Source organism: Budorcas taxicolor, chromosome X (genome assembly GCF_023091745.1).
Source record: "Budorcas taxicolor isolate Tak-1 chromosome X, Takin1.1, whole genome shotgun sequence".
NCBI lineage: Eukaryota > Metazoa > Chordata > Mammalia > Artiodactyla > Bovidae > Budorcas > Budorcas taxicolor.
Window position 1 is genome coordinate 140,377,917 of NC_068935.1, and position 27,042 is coordinate 140,404,958.

Sequence of the window (27,042 nt, forward strand, 5' to 3'; positions counted from 1 at the left end):
TGCATAACTGAATCACTTTGCTGCGTGCCTGAAATTAAAACCACATTGTCAACCAACTCTATACTTCAACTGAAAAAAAAAAAAAGAAGGAATTTGCCCCCGTCTATAACCACCTCCAAGGTCCACAGTGGGTTTTGCTGTCGTGTCCGACTCTCTGCGACCTCATGAACTGCAGCCCACCAGGCTCCTCTGTCCATGAGATTCTCCAGGCAAGAAAACTGGAGTGGCTTGCTATGTCCTTCTCCAGGGGATCTTCCCGACCCAGGGATCGAACCCACGTCTCCCACACTGGCAGGTGCATTCTTTACCACTAATCCGGTGAGAGAGAGCAGGAGGACCAAGTGAAATCAGGTTGTCTGGCCCCCCACCATCCCCGCCGCTGACCCTCACTGCCCCGCCACCTGCAACAATAACAGATTCAGGGGCTCAGTGTGACTCTTTAAAGACCCAGGGTCTGCAAGTTGCAAAAAAGAAAAAGCAGAGATTAAACGGGGGCTTCCCTGGCTCAGACGGTAAAGAATCCACTTGCAGTGTGGGTGACCTGGGTTCGATTCCTAGATTGGGAAGATCCCCTGCAGGAGGGCATGGCGACCCACCCCTGTATTCTTGCCTGGAGAATCCCCACGGACAGAGGAGCCTGGTGGGCTACCGTCTGACACAGCTGAGTGCCTAACCCTGAGACACACATCTCAGTCTCTGCGCTGCTCTGGGATCTGGGTTGGGCGTCTCCCTGCAGGAGGGTCTTGGGAATGCCCCCCCCCCCCCGCCCCCGGGGCGAGGCAGCTCTTGCTTACACCCGAGCTTGGCACCTTTGATCCTGAGGCTCTTCCCACGCGTGCAGGGCGCAGAGCTGCCAAGCGGGTGTGCCAGCTTCCCTACAACCCAAGACGCCCAGTGGCACCGGGCGGTCGCCTGTTTCCCCACCTTCCTGGGGGTGGTTGGACGGCAGAGCTGAGGGAGGTGCCTTCCCTGCAGCAGGCGTGTAGGAGCTGGTCTGCACGGGCGGGCTCCCGGCTGGGGAGCTCAGCACCGCCCTGCTCATCACTCACCAGCAGAGAGGCTGTAGACTGCTTCATCCTTTTCTTTCTTTCCTGTTTCCCTCTCAAAGCGGGACGACAGAACTCAGCACGGCAGCCCCCAGCGAGGGTGGGGTGGCCAGATTGCCCAGCCCACCCGCTCGCCCGCCGGAGACCAAGGATGGAGGCATGGCGGGATCTCCTCTTCTGCCTCACGCTCCTGTGTGTCCTGCTGCATGTCCGAGGTAAGGGAGGGCTGGCTCCCAGAGAGAGACGTGCTGGGGTGCGCATTTCTATCTGCTTGCTGAAAAAAATAAACACTCCGTCCCCAACCACTTCCTCTCAGGAAACAGCTGTAAATGGCCAGAGTGTAGAAAAGAAAGACAGAGTCCGGTCTGATGGCGGTCGGTGAACAGCAAACAAGGGGACCGGGTACCACGTTTGGGGGTCTGAGGGAATGGACCCAGATCTGTGACCCACTTAGAAGCCAGTTGTGGTGGTGGGGTTTTTTTTTTTTTTTCGGTTCTCGGGTTTTGATCTCTGGGTGTGGCACGCATGGAAAAAGTGATCCATGTCCCTGGGGCGTGTTGAGATTGTTTTTCCTTCCGTGCTTTCTATCCACAGTCTGAGTGGCTTGTGTAGGGCAACCACGGAGCTGAGATGCGGCTGGGTTCTGTGGGACGAGTCACTGTCGCCAGAGACGGGGTTTTGCAAGAAGGACAGCCTCGGTTCACGTTTTCTTAGATATTTTTTCCCTCAATGTCAGCCCTCCGGTTGGCAAATTAAAAGCATGTGAGTTGTTTACGCTCGAAACTCCAGTACAGGCTCTTCCCCATCTTGGCGTGCTGGGGAACAGAGGCAGGGAGGGGCCTCACTCAGGAAACTATAATTAACCCATGAAGGGCAGGATTTAATAGCAACTGGAGACGCATATTTTGTCCTTTGGATATTCAAATTCTAAGGCATTGAGGATTGGGAGGGGCTTAACACTGAGCAGAGTTTAGGAATTAAAAGATTTTCTTTCAATGTCTCTCGTTGCTGTTCGGTTGCTCAGTGTGTCTGAGATTTTTTTCACCCCGTGGACTGCAGCACACCAGGCCTCCCTGTCCATCACCATCTCCCAGAGTTTGCTCAAACTCATGTCTATCGAGTCAGTGATGCCATCCAACCATCTCATCCTCTGTCGTCCCCTTCTCCCCCCGCGTTCAATCTTTCCCAGCATCAGGGTCTTTTCCAATAAGTCAGCTTTTCCCATCAGGTGGCCAAAGGATTGGAGCTTCAGCTTCAACATCACTCCTTCCAATGAACACCCAGGACTGATCTCCTTTAGGATGGACTGGTTGGATCTCCTTGCAGTTCAAGGGACTCTCGAGAGTCTTCTCCAAAGCCACTGTTCAAAAGCATCAATTCTTCGGCGCTCGGCCTTCTTTACCGTCCGAGTCTCCCATGCATACATGACTAGGTTAGGAGTGCAAAGGTTTTGTTTGGATGCCACTCTTCTGACACATCCTGTTTGACCTGTTTGAGGACGGGTATTTAGGAACAGGTGTGGTTTTGTGAGCCATCCTGGCACCCAGAGCCCAGGGTCTTCCTGGAGACCCTTCCACGCATCCACACGGTCTGAGCATCTTCCCGCACGTGGGACACGCAGAAACGGGGTCAGGAGCTTCTGTTTGTGGGGAGATGTGGGTTCTCTGTGAAGCTACACCCGGGCTAAAGGAAGCCCATTGAGGCCAAGCTCTCTCTCTATGCAGCCCCGCCCAGCAGCGGAGCCAGCGAAACCTGTCTGAGCCTTTATTCCCTCGGCAGTGACACAGAACTCTGGGCTCACCTGCAGCTGCAGGCGACTCAGCCTCCTCCCAGGCCCAGTCTGTCTGATCCGTCAGGAGCCACTGGATGGCGGATGCCTTCAGCTCGTGGCTCAGGGGTCAGCATTCCAGGCTTTCACGGCCGTGGCCCAGGGTTCAATCTCTGGTCAGGGCACTGAGATCTTGAAGCTCTTCAGAGTCGCCAAAGACAAGTAAACAAAGGCGCCAGCCCAGTTGCGGCTGTTCGAGAGCTTCATTAGGTAGGTGGATGGGGCGCTGGAGTGACTGTGGTGCTTGGTGTTGTTCAGTCGTGTCCGACTGTTGGACAGTCTGTGGACGGCAGCACGCCAGGCCTCCCTGTCCATCACCAGCTCTCAGAGTTCACCCAAACCCATGTCCATCGAATCGGTGATGTCATCCAACCACCTCCTCCTCTGCCATCCCCTTCTCCTCCTGCCCTCAATCCCTCCCAGCATCAGGGTCTTTTCCAACGAGTCAGCTCTTTGCATCAGGTGGCCAAAGTATTGGAGCTTCAGCTTCAGCATCAGTCCTTCTCATGAATATTCAGGACTGATTTCCTTTAGGATGGACTGGTTGGATCTCCTTGCAGTCCAAGGGACTCTCAAGAGTCTTCTCCAGCACCACAGTTCTCAAGTATCCATTCATCGGCGCTCAGCTTTCTTTATAGTCCAACTCTCACGTCCATACATGACTACTGGACAAACCACGACAAGGCAGCTGCATTTTGGGAAATATCCTGGCCATGCTCATGGAGTCAGGATTCCCTTTGAGAGGTGATGTCTGAGCCCCCCGGCCATCTGATTACCTGTCAGGTTGAGCCTCCAGGATCTCTGCCACAGGGGGAATGTCTGTTCTGTGGTTCCCTTAGTACTGACGTGTCTCTCACCCAGGAGATGCAGAATTCACACCTCCAGGTGCAGCCAGCCATGCTCAGCCACGGGTGACCTTACCCCCTGGGGGACACTTGGCACTGTCTGGAGTCATTTTTGGTTGTCACCACTGGCGCCCTGGGCTTCCAGGCTGGGGCCTGGGGCTTCCCCCATAGCTCAGTTGGTAAAGAATCTACCTGCAATGCGGGAGACCTGGGTTCGATTCCTGGGTTGCAAAGATCCACTGGAGAAGGGATAGGCTACCCACTCCAGTACTCTTGGGCTTCCCTGGTTGCTCAGACGGTAAAGAATCTGCCTGCGATGCGGAGAGACCTGGGTTCAATCCCTGGGTGGGGAAGATCCCCTGGAGAAGGGAAAGGCTACCCACTCCAGTATTCTGGCCTGGAGAACTCGATGGACTGTTAAAGTCCACGGGGTCGCAAAGAGTCGGACACAACTGAGCGAATTTCACTTTTTCAGGGATGCAGCTCAATGTTTTCTAAGGCACAGGACGCCCCACAGAGCAGGCTGTCTGTCATCCAGGTTCAAATGTCAACACTGCTGAGGCTGAGAAATCCTGCCTGAGCACTGCTGCTGCTGCTGCTGCCAAGTCACCCCAGTCGTGTCCGACTCTGTGCGACCCCATAGACGGCGGCCCACCAGGCTCCCCCGTCCCTGGGACTCTCCAGGCAAGAACACTGGAGCGGGTTGCCATTTCCCTCTCCAATGCATGAAAGGGAAAAGGGAAAGGGAAGTCGGTCAGTCGTGTCCGACTCTTAGCGACCCCATGGACTGCAGCCTTCCAGGCTCCTCCGTCCATGGGATTAGAGTCGCCATTTAAGTGTGTACCTGTCGTATCTATCCGTGTGTCTGTTAATCCATCTGTGAGTGTATCAGCGTATCTATTGCTGTATCCATCATCTATTTTTACACATCCTATCTGCTATTTCTCTATATAATTATTATCAGTCCTATACCTATTTTTCTAACATCTAACTATATCTCTCATCCGTCTCTCTAATTATCGTCTATTCCTTGTGATCCGTATATCTAATTATCATTGATTATCCATCTAATCTAACCATCATCTAAGTTTATATATCCTATGTTCTGTTTTTCTATATAATTATTATCAGCCCTATGCCTATTTTCCTGACATCTAACTATATCTCTCATCCGTCTCTCTAATTACCATCTATTCCCTGTGATCTGTGCATCTAATTATCATTGATTATCTATCCATCTCTTGCATGCTAAATCTCTCAGTTGTGCCTCACTCTTGGAGACTTTTTGAGACTCTTTGCGAGTTCGGGCTATGGACCGTAGCCCGCCAGACTCCTCTGTGAGTGTGATTCTCCAGGCAGAAATACTGAAGTGGGCAGCCACCCCCTTTTCCCAGGGGATTTTTCCCAACCCAGGCTCGTTTTATCTTGAAAATCCCTCTGGGACGTCCCTGGCAGTCCAGTGGCTAAGACTCTAAGCTCCCAATGCAAGGGGCCCCAGTCCCATCCCTGGTCAGAGAATCAGATCCCATGTGCCAACTATTTGGCACAGCCATAAATAAAAATATATACATATATATTTTAAAAATCCATCCTAAATAGATCTTTTCGGAAGGTAAGGGGGTGTGGGGTTTGACACTAAGACCTCCCACCCACCAGCCCGAGTCCTTTTAAACCCAGGTTCCCAGGAAGTCAGCCATGGGGACCCGCGTGGTGAGCCCAGAGCACATGTGGGGTTGATTAGAAACTGCCGGGCCTGCTAAAGAAAGCAGATGGGAAACAGATCTTGTGTTCCAAGCCCCGTCCTTAGGCTCTGAGGGGAAAAACAAAGCTGGTGGAAAAAACTGCTCCGGGAGAGCTGCGTCTCCCACACCCCATCCCCCCCTGACATCGAGCCCCTGGAATCAGCATCTTCGGAGAGATGCGAACCTCGGGGGGCGGGGCTATACAGTGATGGGGCGGGGCTATAGAGTGGTGGGGCGGGGCTACACAGTGGCGGGGGCGGGGCTAGACCGTGATGGGGCGGGGCTAGACCGTGACAGGACGGCGGGGGCTAGACCGCGATGCACTCCGCAGCGCAGCGGCCGGGGGAGGTAGGTTGTTAGCTGCAGCCCTTCCGGAGACCAGAGGGAGCCTGGTAGACTCCAGCCAGGCCTGCAGGACACGACCGGCTCCACGCCAAGGGGGGCGGGGGGCCCCTGGGTGGAATCCGCCTGGGCTGTGAGTCACGCTCAGGGCTCTGCAAAGAGCGCCACACCCATGACAACCAGGGGCCGCTTCCCCCGTGACCTCGAGTCATCGCAGATGTTGTTATTCATTTGCTCAGTCGTGTCCGACTCTCTGCCACCCCATGGACTGCAGCACGCCAGGCCTCCCTGTCCATACCAGCTCCCAGAGTTTACTAAAACTCCTGTCTATTGAGTCGGTGATGCCATCCAGCCATCTCATCCTCTCCTCCTGCCTTCAATCTTTCCCAGCATCAGGGTCTTTTCCAATGAGTCAGTTCTTCGCCTCAAGTGGCCAAAATATTGGAGTTTCAGCTTCAACATCAGTCCTTCCAATGAACACCCAGGACTGATCTCCCTTAGGATGGACTGGTTGGATCTCCTTGCAGTCCAAGGGACTCTCAGGAGTCTTCTCCAACACCACAGTTCAGAAGCATCTGTTCTTTGGCGCTTAGCATTGTTTATCATGAGAAGCATCAGCAAACCGAAGGAGGCTGCTGGAATGAGAAGTGGACATGGAGTGGGGTGGGGTGGGGGCGGTTGGTTTGTCTCCAGAGCCAGTGGGAGAGGGGCGCACCCTGGCTTCCTACTGCCAGCAGCCTGGCTCTGGAGGCTTCTAGTTCCCAGAGGCAGCCAGATGCCCTTTTCGGAAAACACCCAGGTGCTGCCCAGGCTGTTGTGCAATGGATTAGGGAGAGACCTGGACAAGATAAGTAGCAGAGGCTCAGAACCGGGAGTGGCTGGACACTCCGGTTTGAGAAGATTGTTGAGGAGTTTGCCTGGGGCTCCAGGGACGAGCCTGGTGCGAGAGGCTTGTAAGTTGTCAGGAGCTGACTGCATGAGCTTCCCTGGTGGCTCAGATGGTAAAGAGTCAGCCTGCGAGGCAGGAGACCTGGGTTTGATCCCAGGGTCTGGTAGATCCCCTGGGGAAAGGCATGACCACCCGCTCCAGTATTCTTGCCTGGAGAATCCCCATGGACAGAGGAACCTGCTGGGCTATAGTCCATGGGGTCATAAAGAGTGAGACACAGCTGAGGGACAAACACTTTCACTTCGATGACCTACAATCGAACAGTGTGTGAGAAAAGAATAGGTACATGAGTATGTGTAGGAAAATAATTTTTGTATACGTGCGAGAAGGAAATGGCACCCCACTCCGGTGTCCTTGCCTGGAGAATCCCAGGGTCGGGGGAGCCTGGTGGGCTGCCGTCTATGCGGTCGCACAGAGTCGGACACGACTGAAGCGCCTTAGCAGCATAACTGAATCAGTTTTCTGTACATCTGATACTGACACGACAGCGTAAATCCACTGTGAAAGTACTCGTCACCCAGTTCAGTTCAGTTCAGTTCAGTCACTCAGTTGGGTCCAAATCTTTGCAACCCCATGGACTGCAGCACGGCAGGCCTCCCTGTCCATGACCAACTCCCAGAGCCTACTCAAACTCATGTCCATCAAGTCGCTGACGCCATCCAACCATCTCACCCTCTGTCGCCCCCTTCTCCTCAGTCGTGTCCGACTCTTTGCGACCCCGTGGACTGTAGCCCACCAGGCTCCTCTGTCCATGGGGTTCTCCAGGCTAGAATACTGGAGTGGGTTGCTGATTCCTTCTCTGGGGGAATCTTCCAGACCCAGGGATCAACCCGGGGTCTCCTTCATCTCAGGCAGATTCTTTACCAGCTGAGCTACCAGGGAAGTCTAGAAATCAACTATAGTTTGATTTTAAAAAGGATGAGGGTGCAGTTATCTTCCTTCACGGATCTCTTTTGCTGTGGGCAGAGCCTGCTGGGGAAGCTAGGAATAAGAGGTTGTTTGGAGAGACACACTGCTGGGGAGCTGGAGAGAGGGGTGGAACTCTTCTCCTTTGCTGAGCTCGGGGTGGTGGGAGTGAGGTTGGCTGGGGAAGATATCTGGGCAGCTGGGGAAAGCCGGGTGGCCGGCTGCATCCCGCTGTGACTGACGCCCTGTGTGTTCTCCCAGGTGAGAATGGGGACTTTGATTTGGCTGATGCGCTCGATGACCCCGGTAAGTGCATCTGGCAGCCCGCCTCAGCTCCTCCACGCTCCGGGTTGGGTGGGGCCGGGATTCCTTCCTAAGGACAACTTCCTAACGAAAAAACAGGAAGGTTTACTCCACCCCTCAAACCTCCGCACAGCTCCAGGGAACCCTGAGGGGCTTGCATTGGCTCCAGGGGCCACTGGTGGGCTTGCATGTGAAGGGCCCTTTCGTCCTTTGAGTCTCCCGCCCCCTCGAACTCGAACTCGGAATGGAATTTGTGTTGGTACCTGGCTCGCTGAAGTCCACGGGGTCCCAAAGAGTCAGACACGACTGAGCAACTGAACTGAACTGATCGTATCTTTGTTAGTGCCTTGAGATTTTTATTTTTTTTAAAAAAATTAGGACTTTAATGGTGGTTTATTTGAGCCGCACAAAACCCCTGGTTTATTGCACGTATGTTCTCTGTCCACAGAGCCGACCAAGAAGCCAAGCTCAGGTGAGTGGCTACCTGACCCAGGAGAGTGGACAGACACCAGGCTGCCCCACCGCAAGCTGATGTTTTGGAAGGAGTTTATCGCGTCTTCCCAGGATGCTCCGTGGTGAAGAATCCGCCTGCCAGTGCAGGAGACGAGAGTTCCACCCCCGGGGTCGGGAAGACGCCCTGGATGAGGAAATGGCAACCCACTCCAGTGTTCTGGCCTGCAGAATCCCATGGACGGAGAAGCCTGGTGGGCTACAGTCCATACTGTTGCAAAGAGTCGGACTGAGCTCCTAAACCACAGCAACGATAGGGTTGTGGAGGGTGTGACTGATGGACAGATGTTTCAAGCAAGCCCAAGTCCTTCACGAAATGGATCGCAAAATCACAGTGCTGCTGCTGCTGCTGCTAAGTCCCTTCAGTCGTGTCCGACTCTGTGCGACCCCATAGACGGCAGCCCACCAGGCTCCCCCATCCCTGGGATTCTCCAGGCAAGAACACTGGAGTGGGTTGCCACTTCCTTCTCCAATGCATGAAAGTGGAAAGTCAAAGTGAAGTCGCTCAGTCGTGTCCGACTCTGTGCAACCCCATGGACTGTAGCCCACCAGGCTCCTCTGTCCCTGGGAGTCTCCAGGCAAGAGTACTGGAGTGGGCTGCCATTTCCTCCTCTAGGGGACCTTCCCAACTCAGGGATCAAAGCCAAGCCTTCAAGGAATAAACAGTTTTTCTTTGCTTCTTACATACCTTATAAATGCTAAACAGTTTGGTAAGTGTGTGTATGTAGTTTTTCTCAAGTTCTAAATTTTCAGGTTCTGCTTCTAGTGTCTAAGTAGTTTTAAGCTGATCAATGATGATCTATATTTCATGAGCACCAACTGTGAATAAAAAATAAAATCTGTTGTCAAGCTTATATTCTTGTTTTATAAGCTGCTTCTGACGGAAGGACATTTTTCTCTTCTTAACATGCAATGGTGCTTTTCCCCACAGGTATCTACCCCAACCCGAGGCCCCCCTACCACCCGCAGCCTGGAAATCCCGACAACAGTGGAAGTGAGTATGTTTATTCATTTCGAAACAGCTTTGAACCTGCCCACTGGAACTCAGTCACAGGGGCTGAAAGAAGCCTTTGTTGTTGTTTAGGCCCTCAGTCGTGTCTGAGTCTTTGGGACCCCATGGACTGCAGCACGCCAGTCTTCCCTGCCTTCATTATCTCCCAAAGTTTGCTCATATTCATGTCCATTGAGTCGCTGATGCCATCCAACCATCTCATCCTCTGTCGTCCCCTTCTCCTCCCACCCTCAGTCTTTCCCAGCATCAGGGTCTTTTCCAGTGAGTCAGCTCTTCCCATCAGGTGGCCAAAGGATTGGAGCTTCAGCTTCAGCATCAGTCCTTCCACTGAGCACCCAGGACTAATCTCCTTTAGGATGGACTGGTTGGATCTCCTTGCAGTCCAAGGGACTCTCAAGCGTCTTCTCCAACACCGCAGTTCAAAAGCATCGATTCTTTGGCGCTCAGCTTTCTTCACAGTCCAACTCTCACATCCATACATGACTACTGGAAAAATCATAGCTTTGACTAGACGGACCTTTGTCAGCAAAGTAATGTCTCTGCTTTTTAACACACCATCTAGGTTTGTCACAACTTTTCTTCCAAGGAGCAAGCATCTTAATTTCATGGCTGCAGTCACCATCTGCAGTGATTTGGGGGCCCAAGAAAATACATACAATACAAACCCTAAACAGTTAGTTTTGTGAGTGTGTGTATATAGTTTTTTGAGGTTCTACTTCTAGTGACTAAGTAATTTTTACCCTATTGATGGTGACCTATTCTTTATGAGCACCAACTGTAAATAAAACATAAAATGTACAGTCACGCATATATTCTTGTTTTATAAGCTGCTTCTGACCGAAGGACATTTTTCTCTTCTAATCATGCAATGTCGTTTTCCTACAGATATCTACCCCAAGCCGAGGCCCCCGTACCACCCACAGCCTGGAAATCCCGACGGTGGAAGTAAGAATGTTCATTCATTTCAAAACAGCTTTGAACCTGCCCACTGGAACTCAGGGAAGGTCATGGAGGCTGAATGAAGCCTTTGTGGTTGTCATTGTTGCTCAGTCGTGTCCGACTCTTTGCAACCCCATGTACTGCAGCTCACCAGGCCTCCCTGTCCATCACCATCTCCCGGAGTTTGCCTAAACTCATGTCCATCGGGTCAGTGATGCCATCCAACCATCGCATCCTCTGTCGTCCTCTTGCCCTCAATCTTTCCCAGCATCAGGGTCTTTTCCAATGAGTCAGCTCTTTGCATCAGGGGGCCAAAGGATTGGAGCTTCAGCTTCAGCATCCGTCTTTCCAATGACTATTCAGGACTGATCTCCTTTAGGATGGACTGGTTGGATCTCCTTGCAGTCCAAGAGACTCTCAAGAGTCTTCTCCAACACCACAGTTCAAAAGCATCAATTCTTTGATGCTCAGCCTTCTTTATGGTCCAACTCTCACACCCTTACATGACCATTAGAAGAACCAGAGCTTTGAGTATACAGACCTTTGTCGGTAAAGTGACGTCTCTGCTTGTCTAATGGGGGGTATTTCTTGCTACAGTGTTTTGGGGAAACGTGAGTTGAACATATGGTCATGGGCTTCCTTCCTGTGGGCCCCAGAGAATCATAGATGCTGGCCGTCCTGTAAGATGAGTCACTACTCGGGTCCTGGGAGACTCACTCACCCGGCAGCCTGCGGGGCCAGCCTCAGGCTTGGGAGGGGACCGTGTGTGACTCAGAGCTCCAGAGGCTGACACATTTCAGAACAGAGGAAGGTTGCTTTCTGGCTTTTGTTTTTAAAGCCTGATAGAATCTAGTGCCTTTAAAATGGTGGTGGTGGCCCTCAGGAATGAATTTATTTCCTGTGAGTTACGTGGGCTTCCCAGGCGGGTAAAGAACCGGCCTGCCAACACAGGAGACTTAAGAGATGAGGGTTCGATCCCTGGGTCCGGAACAATCCCCCAGAGGAAGGCATGGCAACCCACTCTAGTGTTGCTGCCTGGAGAATCCCATGGACAGAGGAGCCTGGCGGGGTCGCCCGTGGAGTGTAGCCCGCCAGGCTCCTCTGTCCATGGGGATTCTCCAGGCAAGAATACTGGAGTGGTTGCCATGCCTTCCTCCAGGGGATCTTCCCCGCCCAGGGATCAAACCTGGATCTCCTGCATTTCCGGCATATGCTTTACCGTCTGAGCCACTAGAGACGCAACTATACTCCATTAAAAACTAATGCTTAAAACGAGCCTTATGCTTGGGGATTCTGAGCACCAGAGAATCCGTGGAAGTGATGAACAGCAAAGATAAATTAGCCAGAACGTCATCTTGTATGCCGGCCTTTTGTATTGTGCAAATGGTTCGTCGCGGGAAGCTGTCCCTCTTTTCCTGAAATCACGTGTTTCCCGACAGATATCTACCCAAGGCCGAAGCCGCCGCCTCCTCGCCCGCAGCCTGGTAACAGTGGAGGTGAGTCCTCAGGACTAAGACGACCTCCAGAAGCGTCTTCAGAAGGACTAAGACGCTGTCCGGAACATGTTTTGGAGAATTTGGTCCTCGATGGTGAAAGACGCGTTGCATTTGAAATATGCAGAAGCTCTCTCTCTTTTTTTTTTAAAGCAATTCTTTTTAAAGCGTCCTCTATTTATATTTATGGTGGCTGTATCGGGTCTTGGTTTCGACCTGTGGATCTTTTGGCACTGGTTCTCCCATTGTGGAACCCCTCTCTCCATAAGCTGTCCGTGCGCCCCTGATGCGTGGGCTTGGGTGTGCAGGGGGCTCCCGGGAACGCGGGCTCTGACTGCCCTCTGCTCTGTCCACAGGCTTCCTGAGCGACTCGGACCTCATCGACGGCGGCCGCTACCCACCCAGGCCGCCCGCAGGTACGTGCGGGCTTCTGTGAGCCCACCCCAGCCCCCGCGAGGAAGGTGGTGGGCTGTGGACTCTCCCCTCCAACCTCTCGGGGGCGGGCGGGAGGCGCGTCCCTGAAGCTGTCCACTCGTGCGGTCTGCAAGGTGGACGGAACCGGCCATAGGGCCGATGCTGCTTAGAAGTGGGGGCTGTCTCCACGTAAATATGTGTCTGCACATGTGTGTGTACACATATACATACCTCCACTGACACGCATACTTATATACATGTCCGTGTACATGTGTCTATCTATAGACACATATCTTTATCTGTAGCTATATTTCCACCTATATGCATATCTATCTATATCTGAAGCTATAACTTTATCCGTATCTGTGTATATGTATCTATAGCTATGTTTATCTATATGATATGTATATCTATATAAATATATTTATCTATATGTATATCTGAACATATATTTATATATATATGGTTATCTATTGGGCTTCCCTGGTGGCTCAGAGGTTAAAGTGTCTGCCTGGAATGCGGGAGATGTGGGTTCAATCCCTGGGTCGGGAAGATCCCCTGGAGGTGGGCATGACAACCCACTCCAGTCTCCTTGCCTGGAGAATCCCACGGACAGAGGAACCTGGCGGGCTGTAGTCCACGGGGTCACGGAGAGTCGGACACGAATGAGTGACTAAGGAGACACACACATCTCTCTTTACACAGATGTTGTGTCTACACAAACCTTTGCAGATGTGTCTCTGTGTATCTCCCCCCCCCCCAAAAAAATGTATATTTAATGTGATGCAGTTGACATATAGCATGATAGAGCTGGGTCCCTGGAGGTGGGGGGTAAGCCTGTCTTACTTTGAAGCCCTAGATCGGCACTGGGCGGGGCGGGGGGGGGGGGGTATGCGTAATCTCTGAAAACACACAGCTTTCTGAAGGGCTGTCTGTGGCATGAGCTTTTCCATCCAGAAGCCAGGACTCTGCGGGAGGGACTCCCTAGAGCATTTTCTGGAAGGTCTTGAGCTTTTCTACCACAGAGCTCCAGAAGACTCGGTGGACAAGACCCTGATGCTGGGAAAGACTGAGGGCAGGAGGAGAAGGGGGCGACAGGGGGTGAGATGGTTGGATGGCATCACGGACTTGATGGACATGAGTTTGAGCACGCTCCGGGAGTTGGTGACAGACAGGGAGGCCTGGCGTGCTGCGGTCCATGGGGTCACAAACACTCGGACACGACTGAGCCACTGGACAACAAGCACGCTTTTTGGGGGTGACTGTTGTGTCCGGCTTTGGTGCCAGCCGGGCAGATGCCTGCTGGACCCCAAGGTGCACGCTCCGAGTTGCCATCACATTCCTCTTCTCTCCTGCAGGAGGCGGCGGAGGCGGGTACCAGCCGGGGCAGGACAGCTACGGTAACACGCCCACTACATGCAGCGCTGGGGCCCGTGGGGGTGGCGGGCCTGGGTGGGCTTTTCTGGGGCTCCCATTAGAGCTTCCTCCTGGGTCTCGGGTGTCGGCCGCTTCACTGCTGACCCTCAGCTTGGCTTCGTCCAGGTGTCCAGGGGCTGACCCCACACCCCGCTGTCCAGGTAACAAGACACAGAACCCCCAGCTGCAAGCCTCATTAGGCAGAGAACAGCCCAGGAATTATGGATTCTTTATGTAAATAATGCATTATGCCAAGAGCGAAAGGAATTTACCCCGGTAGTAATAAACTCCATTCTTGTCAATACTGAGCTTTTTTTCAGAGCGAGGGGTGGATCTTGAAATCTCCACAGGGTCTCTGGTGCTGTAAAGTGAACTTGGGAGCAAGTTGAGCCAGAAAAGCAAAATGCATTGGATTCCTGTTCCTAAACTGAGATAGAATCCACGTGAAACTTTGTACAAAGTAGTCATGTGAGACTTTGTAAAGATAGTTGTTGGTGGCTAGTCGTCTCTGCCTCTTTGCGACCCCGTGGACTGTAGCCCACCAGGCTCCTCTGTCCGTGGGATTCTCCAGGCAAGAATACTGCAGTCGGTTGCCATGGCCTCCTCCAGGGGAATCTTTCTGACCCAGGGATCGAACCCGGGTCTCCTGCATTGCAGGCGGATTCTTTACCATCTTGAGCCCCCAGGGAATCGCTTTTAAAAAATTACTCCCTGGGGACTTCCCCACTGATCCAGGCAGTAGGACTGTGGGCTTTCACTGGCAGGATCTGAGGTCGGTGCCTGGTCAGAGAATTAAAATCCTGCATATCCTTCTTGCAGCCAAAAACAGGAGAAAAAAAAAAAAATTGCCCTCTGGACATAAGAAGGTGTGGAGAAAGGTCCTATATTTCTCAGTCACTGAGATGACTGTTTGCTGCCTGTGTGGGGCATGCTTCCTGGCCTTGGGGACTGGACTTTTCCCTGGACACACTGAGAAGTGGGGTTTTGAGCTCAGGCAGGCCCCCTCTGTCTGCAGCTGGGGGTCAGTGTGCCCCTGGCATTAGCAGAGCTGCTGAGCTTGCGAGGTGAGCTCAGCCCCACTCGGTGTGGCCAGGGAATGTCCCGGGGTACGCTTGTCTCTTCCTCTGGCTCGGGGAGAATCAGGGTGGGGCTTTTGCCCGGGTGTCACAGCCTCTGCTTCGGGGTCCTGTCTTTCTCGAAGCTTCCTTTGGGGATGTCTGCGGCATTTCCGCGCCTTACCTTCCTCTTCACGTGGCCTTTCTGTCCTGCAGGACGAGGAGGGCGCTACAGACCCGGCTCCCCTGGCATTAATTATGGTAAAGGAGGTCTTTCGTAAAAGCCAAACCAGGAGAAGTTCTCCTGCTGAGGAGCTAACCCCCGCGCGGGCGCTGCCTGACCGCCTGGGTCTCTGATCGGTGTCCTCACTGCTCACCGAAGCTGGGGAGGGGTTTGCCTAGGACGCGGGTTGCAATCCTTCCAAGAAGTGCAGGCTTGCTCATGCGTGTTACTGCCTGTGCACACGCGTGTGGGCATGTGTGTGTCCCTGCACGTGCATGTGTGCGCTTGTGGCTGGGAGGGCGCCTGCGTTTATACATGTGGACCTGTGTCCACATGCGCCTACACGCCGTGTGTCTGTGCATGCGTGCGTGTGAATCTGAAACACACGTGCCCGTGCGTGTGCGCTGTGGGTGTGCGGGTCAGGGCGGATGTGTGCATGGGGATGTATGTGCAGCTCTTGTGTATTCATGTGTACATGTGCAGGCGTGTACTGTGCACATGCATGTGGAGATACACACGTGTGTGTCCACCCTCATCCCCACACAGGCACAGTGCCTGTGATGCTTGTGTGCTCGCCTGCTTGTGTGCGCACATGGCTGTGCCGATGTGTGTGTGTGGGCGTGTGCTTGTGTTGTACATGCGTGCATATGTGTATACACGGGTGTGCATGTATGCATATGGGTGTGTCAGTGTATTGTGTGTGCATGTCTGTATGTATGTGGGGTGTTGCATGTGTGTGGGGGTGTTATGTTTGTGTGCATGTATGTGTTGGGGTTTGCATGTATGTTCATGTGGGGGGCTGTGTGTGTACATGTATGCATGTGGATGTGTGTTGTGGGGGTGTTGTGTGTTGCATGTATGTACATGTGTGTATGTGGGGGTGTGTGTTGTGGGTGTGTGGTGTTGTGTGTGCAGACATGTGTTGCATGTGCGTATGGGTGTGGTGTGCGGGATATGTGTGCATGTGTGGTGTGTTGCATGTATGTACATGCATGTATATGGCTGTGTGTCGTGGGGAGGATGCTGTGTGTGCACGCATGTGGTCTGTGTTGCCTGTGTGTACATGTGTGTATATGGGGGTGTGGGTGTGTTGTGTGTGTATGTGTATGGGATGTATGTGTGGTATGTTGCATGTATGTATGTGCATGTATATGGGTGTGTGTTGTGCGTGTGTATATAGTGTGTGTGTGGTGTGTGTGTACATGTGTGTATATGGGTGTATGTGTGCTGTGTGTGTGCATATGTGTATATGGGTGTGTATGTGGGATGTTGTGTGTGTGCGCATGTGTGTATATGGGTGTGTGTGTGCATGTGTGTATATGGGTGTGTGTGTATGTGGGATGTGTGTGTGCCTGTGTGTATATGGGGGTGTGTGTGTATGTGGGATGTGTGTGTGCATATGTGTGTATATGGGATGTGTGTGTGTATGTGGGATGTGTGTGTGCATATGTGTATATGGGTGTGTGTGTGTATGTGGGATGTGTGTGCCTGTGTGTATATGGGTGTGTGTGGGGGATGTGTGTGTGTGCATATGTGTATATGGGTGTGTATGTGGGATGTGTGTGTGCGCATGTGTGTATATGTCTGTGTGTGTATGTGGGATGTGTGTGTGCATATGTGAATATGGGTGTGTGTGTGTGGGATGTGTGTGTGCACATGTGTATATGGGGGTGTGTGTGTATGTGGGATGTGTGTGCACATGTGTGTATATGGGTGTGTGTGTATGTGGGATGTGTGTGCCTGTGTGTATATGGGGGGGTGTGTATGTGGGATGTGTGTGTGCCTGTGTGCATATGGGTGTGTATGTGGGATGTTGTGTGTGTGCGCATGTGTATATGGGGGTGTGTGTGTATGTGTATATGGGGGTGTGTGTGTATGTGGGATGTGTGTGCACATGTGTGTATATGGGTGTGTGTGTATGTGGGATGTGTGTGTGCATATGTGTATATGGGTGTGTGTATGTGGGATGTGTGTGTGCCTGTGTGTATATGGGTGTGTGTATGTGGGATGTGTGTGTGCGCATGTGTGTGTATGTGTGTGTGTGTGTGTATGTGGGATGTGTGTGCCTGTGTGTATATGGGTGTGTGTGTGTATGTGGGATGTGTGTGTGCCTGTGTGTATATGGGTGTGTGTGTGTATGTGGGATGTGTGTGTGCCTGTGTGTATATGGGGGGGTGTGTGTATGTGGGATGTGTGTGTGCCTGTGTGTATATGGGTGTGTGTGTATGTGGGATGTGTGTGTGCCTGTGTGTATATGGGGGTGTGTGTGTATGTGGGATGTGTGTGCCTGTGTGTATATGTCTGTGTGTGTATGTGGGGTGTGCGTGTGCATATGTGTATATGGCTGTGTGCGTGTGCTTCTTGTGCACCCCTTTGTGTGTATCCCTACGCCCTGAGGTGACAGCCTCAGCCCCATCCCCTCCCCGGCTTGGAGGTGTAATGCCCACCTCCCAGCAGCAGGCAGCCCATGACCAGCTCTTCTGAATACCATGTGACCGTGTGCTTGTCCCCTTCCAGGCGGAGACGGCTACTCCACGCAGGGCAACCTGCCAGGTATGGCCCAGGTGCGGGGATTCTGGCCTTCCGAGGGCCAGGCTCCCTACGTGGCTGCAGACGGGCTGGGGCAGGCGTAGTATTGTTTCTACGGAGGGCGTTCAGGGACCACCTTCTCTTTGTGTGGGTGTTCAGAAGCTCCTTCCGGTCGGGGTCTGTCCCACGGGGGTCAGAGAAGGAGATCTGGGGACCGACTCGGAGCTGCAAAATGCCTGATGCTCTGGGGACTGACTCCGAGCTGCAAGATGTCTGGGGCTCTGGGGACCGACTCGGAGCTGCAAGATGCCTGATGGTCTGGGGACCGACTTGGAGCTGAAAGATGTCTGGGGCTCTGGGGACCGACTCGGAGCCGCAAGATGCCTGATGCTTTGGGGACCGACTCGGAGCTGCAAGGTGCCTGATGCTCTGGGGACCGACTCCGAGCTGCAAGATGTCTGGGGCTCTGGGGACCAACTCGGAGCTGCAAGATGCCTGATGGTCTGGGGACCGACTTGGAGCTGAAAGATGTCTGGGGCTCTGGGGACCGACTCAGAGCTGCAAGATGCCTGATGGTCTGGGGACCATCTCGGAGCCACAAGATGCCTGATGCTTTGGGGACCGACTCGGAGCTGCAAGGTGCCTGATGCTCTGGGGACCGACTTGGAGCTGAAAGATGTCTGGGGCTCTGGGGACCGACTCAGAGCTGCAAGATGCCTGATGGTCTGGGGACCATCTCGGAGCCACAAGATGCCTGATGCTCTGGGGACCGACTCGGAGTTGAAAGACACCTGAGGCTCTGCGAGCGCGGCTATGGTGCTTGGAGCTCCTGCTGGCCACCGCCGGCACCCGTTTCGTTGACCACAGCTGACCTCAAGCCTCGAAGGAGAGCAGCAGAGAAGCCACAGCCTTCACCCCTGGAGAAGGCCCCAGCAGGGCCCCGCCCGCTCCGTCACGGGTGCGCAGGGGAGGCCTGGGGTCCGGCCAGTGGGCGTCGGCTGTGTGTCGCTGGGATGGCAGAGGCCAGCCTCTCAGGGATCTGGAGGCTGACACCAGTGCAGGGTGATGGTGGACCTGCCCAGCTGACCCCAAGGCTTTGAGGGAGAAGAAAGGGACAGAGCTGTCTTTCTAACCCGTCAGGCCCAGCACCAGGGCGGGGCCTCAGTATTGCCGTTTGCAGGATGTATTGCCATTTCAGGAACGCATGGGTGTTTGCAGGACGTTTGTGAAGGCCACAGGTGCTTTCCTTCTCGTGGACTGGAGGTAGGGGAGGGGAGGTGCTCCCCAGACAAGAATCAGGTCTGACACACAGATTCATGGAGTCCGTGGCAAGACAGGGGCTTCCCTGATCGCTCAGTTGGTAAAGAATCCGCCTGCAATACAGGAGACCCCAGTTCGATTCCTGAGTTGGGAAGATCCCCTGGAGAAGGGATGGGCTACCCACTCCAGTGTTCTTGGCCTTCCACGGTGGCTTAGCTGGTAAAGAATCCGCCTGCAGTGCAAGAGCCCCTGATTCGATTCCTTTGTTGGGAAGATCCCTTGGAGAAGGGAATGGCTGCCCACTCCAGTATTCTGGCCTGGAGATTCCCATGGACAGAGGAAGCCTGGTGCAGCTACAGTCCATGGGGTCACAAAGAGTTGGACACGAATGAAGCAGCTAAGACTTTTTCACTTTTGCCAGGACAGAGGACTCACCCAGGACTGGGGTGGGCTGGAAGACAGATTGACTGCTCCTGGATGGGACATCTCCAAGGCACGGTCTACAGATGTGTGGGCGTCGGGCAGGACAGGAGACAGAGGTGCTGTGCTAGTTTTGACTGAATGGACCCCCAGGAACTGTACTATCTGTGGGGCCAGAGTATGCAATGTGATGGATGTGGGGGCTTCAGGGGTAACTGGCCGGGTGACCCCTGGGCTGCTCTGCACTTTATACACGCATTCCCTTGGACGGCAAGGAGACCCAGCCAGTCCATCCTAAAGGAAATCAGTCCTGAATATTCACTGGAAGGACTGATGCTGAAGCTGAAGCTCCAATCCTTTGGCCACTTGATGCGAAGAGCTGACTCATTGGAAAAGACCCTGATGCTCAGAAAGATGGCAGGCGGGAGGAGAAGGGGACGACCGAGGATGAGATGGTTGGATGGCATCACCGACTCAATGGACATGAGTTTGAGCAAGCTCCGGAAGATGGTGAAGGACAGGGAGGCCTGGCCTGCTGCAGTCCATGGGGTCGCACAGAGTCAGATACGACTGAGCGACTGAAGAACATGAGTCAACATTTTCTGTCCCCAAAGATACAAATTCATCCAAACACACCCATTAAATTAAATATATATATATCTATATATTCTGTACAAAACCGTTGGATGCCCCAGACCGACCAGACGTGGTTAGTGAGCACCCTTTACATAAAGCAGGATGCATCCTTTGAGCTCCTTCGATGAATTCCATCCTTTTCCCATGAAGAGGAGGGCAGGGAGGGCCGGAGCCGGGGGTGAGTGGGGAGTCTCTGGCAATACACGCTGTCCCCACTGGCGCTGTTTTTCCTGAGACCGTCTTGTTCCCCTGGATTCCCGCAGGCGACACAATAGCGAAAATTGCATCTCCCATCGTCTCCGTGGTGGTGGTGACGCTGATCGGGGCGGCGGTCAGCTACTATAACCGGAGGAGAAACTGTCTCAGGACAAACGGCAAGTCTTCCCCCCTCCCCCACTTGTGTCTGCCTTAGCTGGTAAAGCCCGATTTTAAAAATGCATACAGATACATGAGTGAATGAAGAGGCAGGCCCACAGATACAGACCACAAGCCGGTGGTTCCCAGTGGGGAGATGATAGAGGGCAGCGGTTAGATGGAGGGGAGGAGATGAAAAAGAACCAGCTAGACGGCAACCCACTCCAGTATTCTTGCCTGGAGAATCCCATGGAGAGAGGAGCCCGGTAGGCTGCAGTCCACGGGGTCGCAAAGAATTAGACACGGCTCAGCGACTAACACTTACTTACTTACCATGTACAAAGTAAATAACCTACAAGGATACATTGTTTGGAACATCCCCAGCTACAATAGAGCCAATATTTCATAATGATTTTAAACGGGTGCTAAGTCACTTGCGTCGTCTGACTCTTTGTGACCCCGTGGACTGTGGCCGGCCAGGCTCCTCTGTCCATCGGATTCTCCAGGCAAGAAGACTGGAGTGGGTTGCGGTTTCCTCCTCCAAACTTTAAGTACAATCTGTAAAACTATGGGATCACTCTGCTGCCCATGAGACTTCCCGGGTGGGCTCAGTCTTAAAGAGGCCGCCTGCCAATGCAGGAGACACAGATTCGATCTGTGGGTCGGGAAGACCCCGTGGAGAAGGAAATGGCAGCCCACTCCAGTATTCTTGCCTGGAGAATCCCATGGACAGAGGAGCCTGGCGGGCTACAGTCCACGGGGTCGCAAAGAGTCAAGACATGACTGAACACGACCTCCAGGGAAATGAGTTTGTGCAGAGGGCAGTGGGGGCGGGGAGGGTAGGGCTTCTGTTTCAACTTTGGGTCTAAGCTCCTGGGCTTGCAGAATTACAAGCGCCGAGAGCTACCCTGGGGAGCAGAGATCCTGGCTGCTGATCCAGGAAATTCCTAGAGCCGTAGCTAAAGAGGTGGTCGGGGAGAGATGCTTCCCTGCGGAAGAAGCAACAGCTCAGAGGTTAATCTGGATTCTCTCAAGCTTTGGTCCTGAGACCACTCATGTCGGCATCTATCTGCGTGTTGCCAGAGTGAGGTTTCCACCGCCCGTAAAGGAAGCTACGAAATAGCTTCAGAATCTCAATAGCTGCCCTCTGCCTCCCTCTGCTGGTGGTTGGGTGGTATTGACTTACACCCTAGCCAGGAAGCGCCTTGGTCTATACAACACCCCAGCCTGAATGAAAGTTTGCCGGGGGTGAAGCAGAGTTTCTGAAAAAAATAAACCCACTTACATTCTGGACCACATACCTCATCACAGATGCTGTGGTTGAGTCGCTCAGTCGTGTCCGACTCTTTGCAACCCCATGAATCGCAGCACGCCAGGCGTCCCTGTCCATCACCAACTCCTGGAGTTTACTCAGACTCATGTCCATCGAGTCAGTGATGCCATCCAGCCATCTCATCCTCTGCCGCGTCTGCCATGAAAAAAATTAACAGTGCTTTAAGATCAATCCACTGAAGTTTTGGCTTTTTATTCCCCCCTAACTATGTTGTCTTGCTTTCCATGTTTCCTTGCAGAACCACGGACTATCTGAAGTCTTCAAAATCCACCCACCGCTCTGAGAAAGCCTCCGTTCAGATGACAACCCTGTCGATCCTGTGGAACGTCCCTTTCATTCTTGGCTTCACCCGCTGCCCTGGAGGGTCTTCCCTTCTGTTTGCAATAGACGCGCTGCCCCACAAAGAAGGGGGTTCCCAATTCCTCAGATACACCGATGGGAACGAGGTGGACAGCTGGATCGTGGATTGTAAAGAGATTGCTTGATCTGTGGGTTCCATCGGCCACGCGGGCTGAGAGGTTCCGACTCTGGTCTGAGCTCTGGAGTGTGTCCTGCTGGGACCACGGGCCACCGATGTGGTCAGAGAACAGAGGAGCCAGGAGACTAGCTGGGGGTCTCGGGCGGGGCTGCCGTGGAGGACTTCCGAAGGATGGAAGCTGCTGCTTGGGTTTCTAGCAAGCTGGGGAGACACGCTTTGCTGATGCTACAGGTTCCTTGAAAAACCGAAAGTGTTAGTTGCTCAGTGGCAACCGACTCTTTGCGACCGCCTGGACTGTAGCCCACCAGGCTCCTCTGTCCATGGGGATTCTCCGGGCAAGAATCCTGGAGCGGGTTGCCATGCCCTCCTCCAGGGGCTCTTTCCTGACCCAGGGATCCAATCTGGGTCTCCTGCATTGCAGGCAGATTGCTTTACCATTTGAGCCACCAGGGAAACTAAACCACCTTTAGCTAACATCAGGAATCCGGACCCGTTCACCACCGCCAGTGAATCAGGAATGAATGTGTTTCTACCCTAAAGGGCAGCATTTGAACTATGTCTCAGCTCACAAAAGTATTATCACCTGCAGAGGATGAGGCTGGATTTCTGGAAATTTAAATGCAAGGACCATCATGCGGAAACCTGCTTGGGGAAGCGATCTTGGGGTGTTTTTTTTTTTTTTTTTTGCCATGAAATTGTATGGTTTCTACTTCCTCTTTTTTTTTTTTTTTTTTCAGAACGTGGGATAGACATTTTGAGATGTCCAGACTTTTTTTGGTATTATTTTTGGTCTTGGATCCTCTGTGGGTACCAGTTCTTAACGCAACGTCAGCGCTTTCCTTAGTGTGTACTTTTCTTTTTCCTGGGCTAACTGTCTACCCTCAGCGTCTAAAAAGTAGACCAGCTGTTTGCTGGGGTTTTAATCGTTCTTTAGGGGAGAGGAGAGAGTGGGTGGTCTGGGCAGGTTAGTGTAGTCTGATGGACTGAGATGGATGCTGATGGAACGTTTAGGGTTTGAGCATAGGAACCAAAGAGGAAGACGGTCATTAGAGTCTGGAACGCAGAAAGATGATGCACGGAAATCCTAGATATTCACGCGTGGGCGCTCCCCCTTAGGTACCTGCACCCCAAAGTTCACTGCACCACTGTCCACGGTAGCCAAGATGTGGAACGCCTGAGAGTCCATCGACAGGGGAATGGCTCGAGGCCATCGACGGGGGAATGGCTCAAGAAGATGTGGTCCATGGAAACAAATGGAATATTACTTGGCCGTGAAAAAGAACGAAACCGTGCCACTTGCAGCCACGTGGAGGGACCTGGAGAGTGTTACAGTGAGTGAAGTAAGTGCGGAACAGAAATGCCATATGATATCACTTACGTGCGGAATCTAAGACAGGGGGTACAAATGAGCTTGTTTACAAAACAGAGACTCATAGACATACAAAACGAGCTTCTAGTCACCAAAGGGGAAAGCCTGGAGGCACACATGAGGAGTTTGGGATGAAGAGACACACACCATATGTCAAATCGATAAAGCAGCAAGGTCTTCCTGTACAGCGCAGGGAACTCTACGCAAAATGTGGTGATGAAATGATACTGGAAAAGAACCTGGAGAAGCATAGATGTGTGTCTCCATGAATAACTGAAATTGCCTTATGTGTTAGTTGCTCAGTCATAGCGGACTCGTCGTGACCCTGTGGACTGCAGCCCGCCAGGCTCCTCTGTCCATGGGATTCCCCAGGCAAGAGTACTGGAGTGGGTTGCCATGCCCTCCTCCAGGGGATCTTCCTGATCAGTGATGGAACCTGGGTCAGTTGCATTGGCATTTGATCGTGTACCAACTGAGCCACCAGGAAGACTATGCCTGAAAGTAACCCAACATTGTAAAGTGCCTACACTCAAACAGAAATGAACCGAGAACACCCTCTGCAAGTATAAACCACTGTATGCGACGGTGCTGACCCACCTCCAACTCTTAATGTAGGGAAAGCAAATCTCTCTCTCTCTCTCTCTCTCTCTCTCTGTCACACACACACACACAGGTCTCAAAATTCATGCACTGGTGTCTTGACCCTTGGGATCGCAGAGTGAAACCTTATGTGTCAAAAGATCGGGGACAGTTGTGATCAGTTAAGACGATGAGTTAGAACAGGAGGATGGCTTCTAAAGCAATATGAGCTGTGTCTTTGTAAGAGGGGAAATTTGGAGACACACAGAGAGACACCAGGAGAAGAACCTGAGTGGCTTGGAGCGGGCCAGCCACAAAGCAAAGAGCTATCGCAAGCCAGGACAGAGCCCTGTGTAACCTTCAGAGGGTGTTCCTGCCTGCCCACCCCTCGGTCTTGGACTTCCAGACTCTGAAACGAGGAGAAGATGCATATTTGTTGTGTCATCTGCCCAGTTTGTGGGATTCTGTTAAAGACATCCTTAAAAAGTCATACGGAGATGAATATATTTGGGGTACATAGTTGTGAGGTTTTTTTTTTTTCCTAATTTAAACGCGAGAATGAGGAATGCATCTCGCTTGTCTGTACAGGTTGTACAGGAAGCCAGGCATGATTAAACTCTGGACTCAGGCCCAGAGCGTGAGATCACAGTCTGGCTTCTGCAAGTCGAGCTGTGTGACCCTAGGCAAGTTGTGTAACCTCTCTGGGCTTCAGTCACCTCATCTGGAAAACGAGTGTTACTGGACCTGTCTTCCAAAACGGTGGTGAGGCTGTGGTGGTTCAGCCGCTAAGTCATGTGCAGCTCTTTGCAGCCCCATGGGCTGTAGCCCTCCAGGCGCCCCAGTCCATGGAAATTTCCAGGCAAGAACACTGGAGTGGGCTGCCATCTCCTTCTCCAGGGGATCTTCCCAACCCAGGGATTGAACTGCAGTCTCCTGCATGGGCAGGCGGATTCTTTATCCCTGGAGCCCCCAAGGAACTGTATCCTATATTTTGAAAGATTTTAAATAGTCTCACCTCAGAAAGAAAGAATGATGTCACAGGGTGGAGACGTCAGACAAGGCTACGGTGATCACCCCACTGAAAAGTAGCTGCCACGGTCATCCCACTGAAATGCATCTGCGATGGTCATCCCACTGAAATGTATCCTCATCCCACTGAAATGTATCATCATCCCAATATACACCTTAACCTTCTACCGTGTTACGTGTTGATTATCTCTCAGTAAAGCTGGGGGGAAAGAGTTCTTTCTGCATTTTTTCTGCGAGTATTTCTGCTTGGATTCTGTAGGCGTGTGGCATGCCACGAGCACAGTTGATCTTTATCGTGGCTCTGGCTAGACTTTCCTCTTTCTTTCCACGGAAAATTCACTAGACATTCAATATTCTGCGACAGCGCATTGTATACACACATATATATCTGGGACAAGGCAGCTCTCTTAGTGACCATATGTTTCTGCTGACGTGATACAATCTGACTTCCAAATTGTGCCTTCTTCTGACTGCCGCGAGTCTTGTTCATTTTGAGGACTGTTTCAGAGGATCTGTTCTTTTATCTTCCTTCGGGTGCTTTAGTGTGGATTTGGTGGCTGTTTCTTGCGTAGGTTTGGAGGACCCCTTTATCTGTGCCCAGAAATCAGTTTCCTTGAAACTTCTTGTGATCCACATTCAAGATTTGCAGCATCTCCGGTACTTCACATCAAAGGAGCCACCGTGTGTAGCAGAATCATCTTTACTTTCAGCAAATGTTTCCTAACATTTTGTTGTTCAATTCTCTCTTTCTTTGTACCCTCTAGCTTCTTTTATCGCCCCCCCCAAAACATTAGCTTCATTATTTTTTAAAAAAAACTTCTGTATTAGAGTATAGCCAATTAACAAACAATGTTGTGATAGTTTCAGGTGGACAGCCAAGAGACACAACCATATATATACATGTATCCATTCTCCCCCAAACTCCCCTCCCATCCAGGCTGCCACACAAAATTGAGCAGAGTGCCCTGTGCTGTCCAGCAGGTCCTTGCTGGTTCTCCGTGTTAAATACAGCAGTGTGTCCATGTCCATCCCAGACTCCCTGACTATCCCTTCCCCCATCCTTCCCCCTGGTGACCATCAGGTTATTACAGAGCATTGAGCAGAGTTCCCTGTGCTGTCCAGCAGGTCCTTGCTGGTTCTGCATGTTAAATACAGCAGTGTGTCCATGTCCATCCCAGACTCCCTGACTATCCCTCCCCCATCCTTCCCACCCCTCAACCATAAGCTCATTCTCTAAGTCTGTGAGTCTGCTTCCATTTTCTAAGTAAGTTCATTTGTACCCTATCTTTTCAGATTCCGCGTGTAACGGATGTCATATGATATTTCTCCTTCCATGTCTGACTCACGTCACTCAGCATGACACTCTGTAGGCCCATCCATTTCACTGCAAACAGCATTAACCGTCTGGCTTCTTATAAAATCTCCTTTGAAAGTGAAAGTATTAGCCACTCATCGTGTTCGACTCTTTGAGACCCCATGGACTGTAGCCCGCCAGCCTCCTCTGTCCATGAGATTCTCCAGGCAAGAATACTGGAGTGGGTTGCCGTTTTCCTCCTCCAGGGGATCACCCCGACCCAGGGATCGAACCTGTGTCTCCTGAGTCTCCTACATTGCAGGCATATTCTTTACCGCTGTGCCAGCTGGGAAGCCCACACATCTGGAAACAGTCACCACCTGCCCTGTGGTTTTAGAATAAGCATTAGTCTTGGTGGGGTAATTCAGTACCTTTTCTGCTTTCTTTCTTTGACATTAAAAAATATGTATTTTTTCAACTTTTGGCTGCTGTGAGTCTTTGTTGCTGTGCTCAGCCTTTCTTGTTCCACAGCATGCAGCATCTTAGTTCCCTGACCAGGGATCGAACCTGCGTCCTCTCCACTAGAGGCCCCTAACCACTGGGCTACCCTTTTGCTTTCCTTGGAGTCACATTGTGCTCAAGCGCAAGTTCTGTCTGAGCCACAAGAAGCCCACTCTCACTGGTGAAAAGTCTCCTGAGATTTCCCAGCAAACAGAATACGCAGGGAAAAGTGAAAAC

General features: G+C 52.2%; 1 protein-coding gene across 2 annotated transcripts; it reads left to right on the top strand.

Annotated features, from left to right (window-relative positions):
* Positions 1–1,107: 1,107 nt before the first annotated feature.
* On the top strand, positions 1,108–26,750 carry XG (Xg glycoprotein (Xg blood group)). 2 transcript variants are annotated; one of them, XM_052663241.1, is made up of 12 exons: positions 1,108–1,261; positions 7,920–7,964; positions 8,410–8,433; positions 9,403–9,465; positions 10,369–10,428; positions 11,862–11,918; positions 12,272–12,331; positions 13,688–13,729; positions 15,017–15,061; positions 17,541–17,576; positions 20,132–20,242; positions 21,794–26,750. In XM_052663241.1, the coding sequence occupies exons 1-12, from the start codon at positions 1,198–1,200 to the stop codon at positions 21,808–21,810; spliced, it is 624 nt and encodes a 207-aa protein (XP_052519201.1). In that variant the 5' UTR covers positions 1,108–1,197; the 3' UTR covers positions 21,811–26,750. The 2 variants fall into 2 exon arrangements, with proteins under 2 accessions (XP_052519201.1, XP_052519203.1); XM_052663243.1 differs by lacking the exons at positions 15,017–15,061; positions 17,541–17,576.
* The last annotated feature ends 292 nt before the right edge of the window (positions 26,751–27,042 follow it).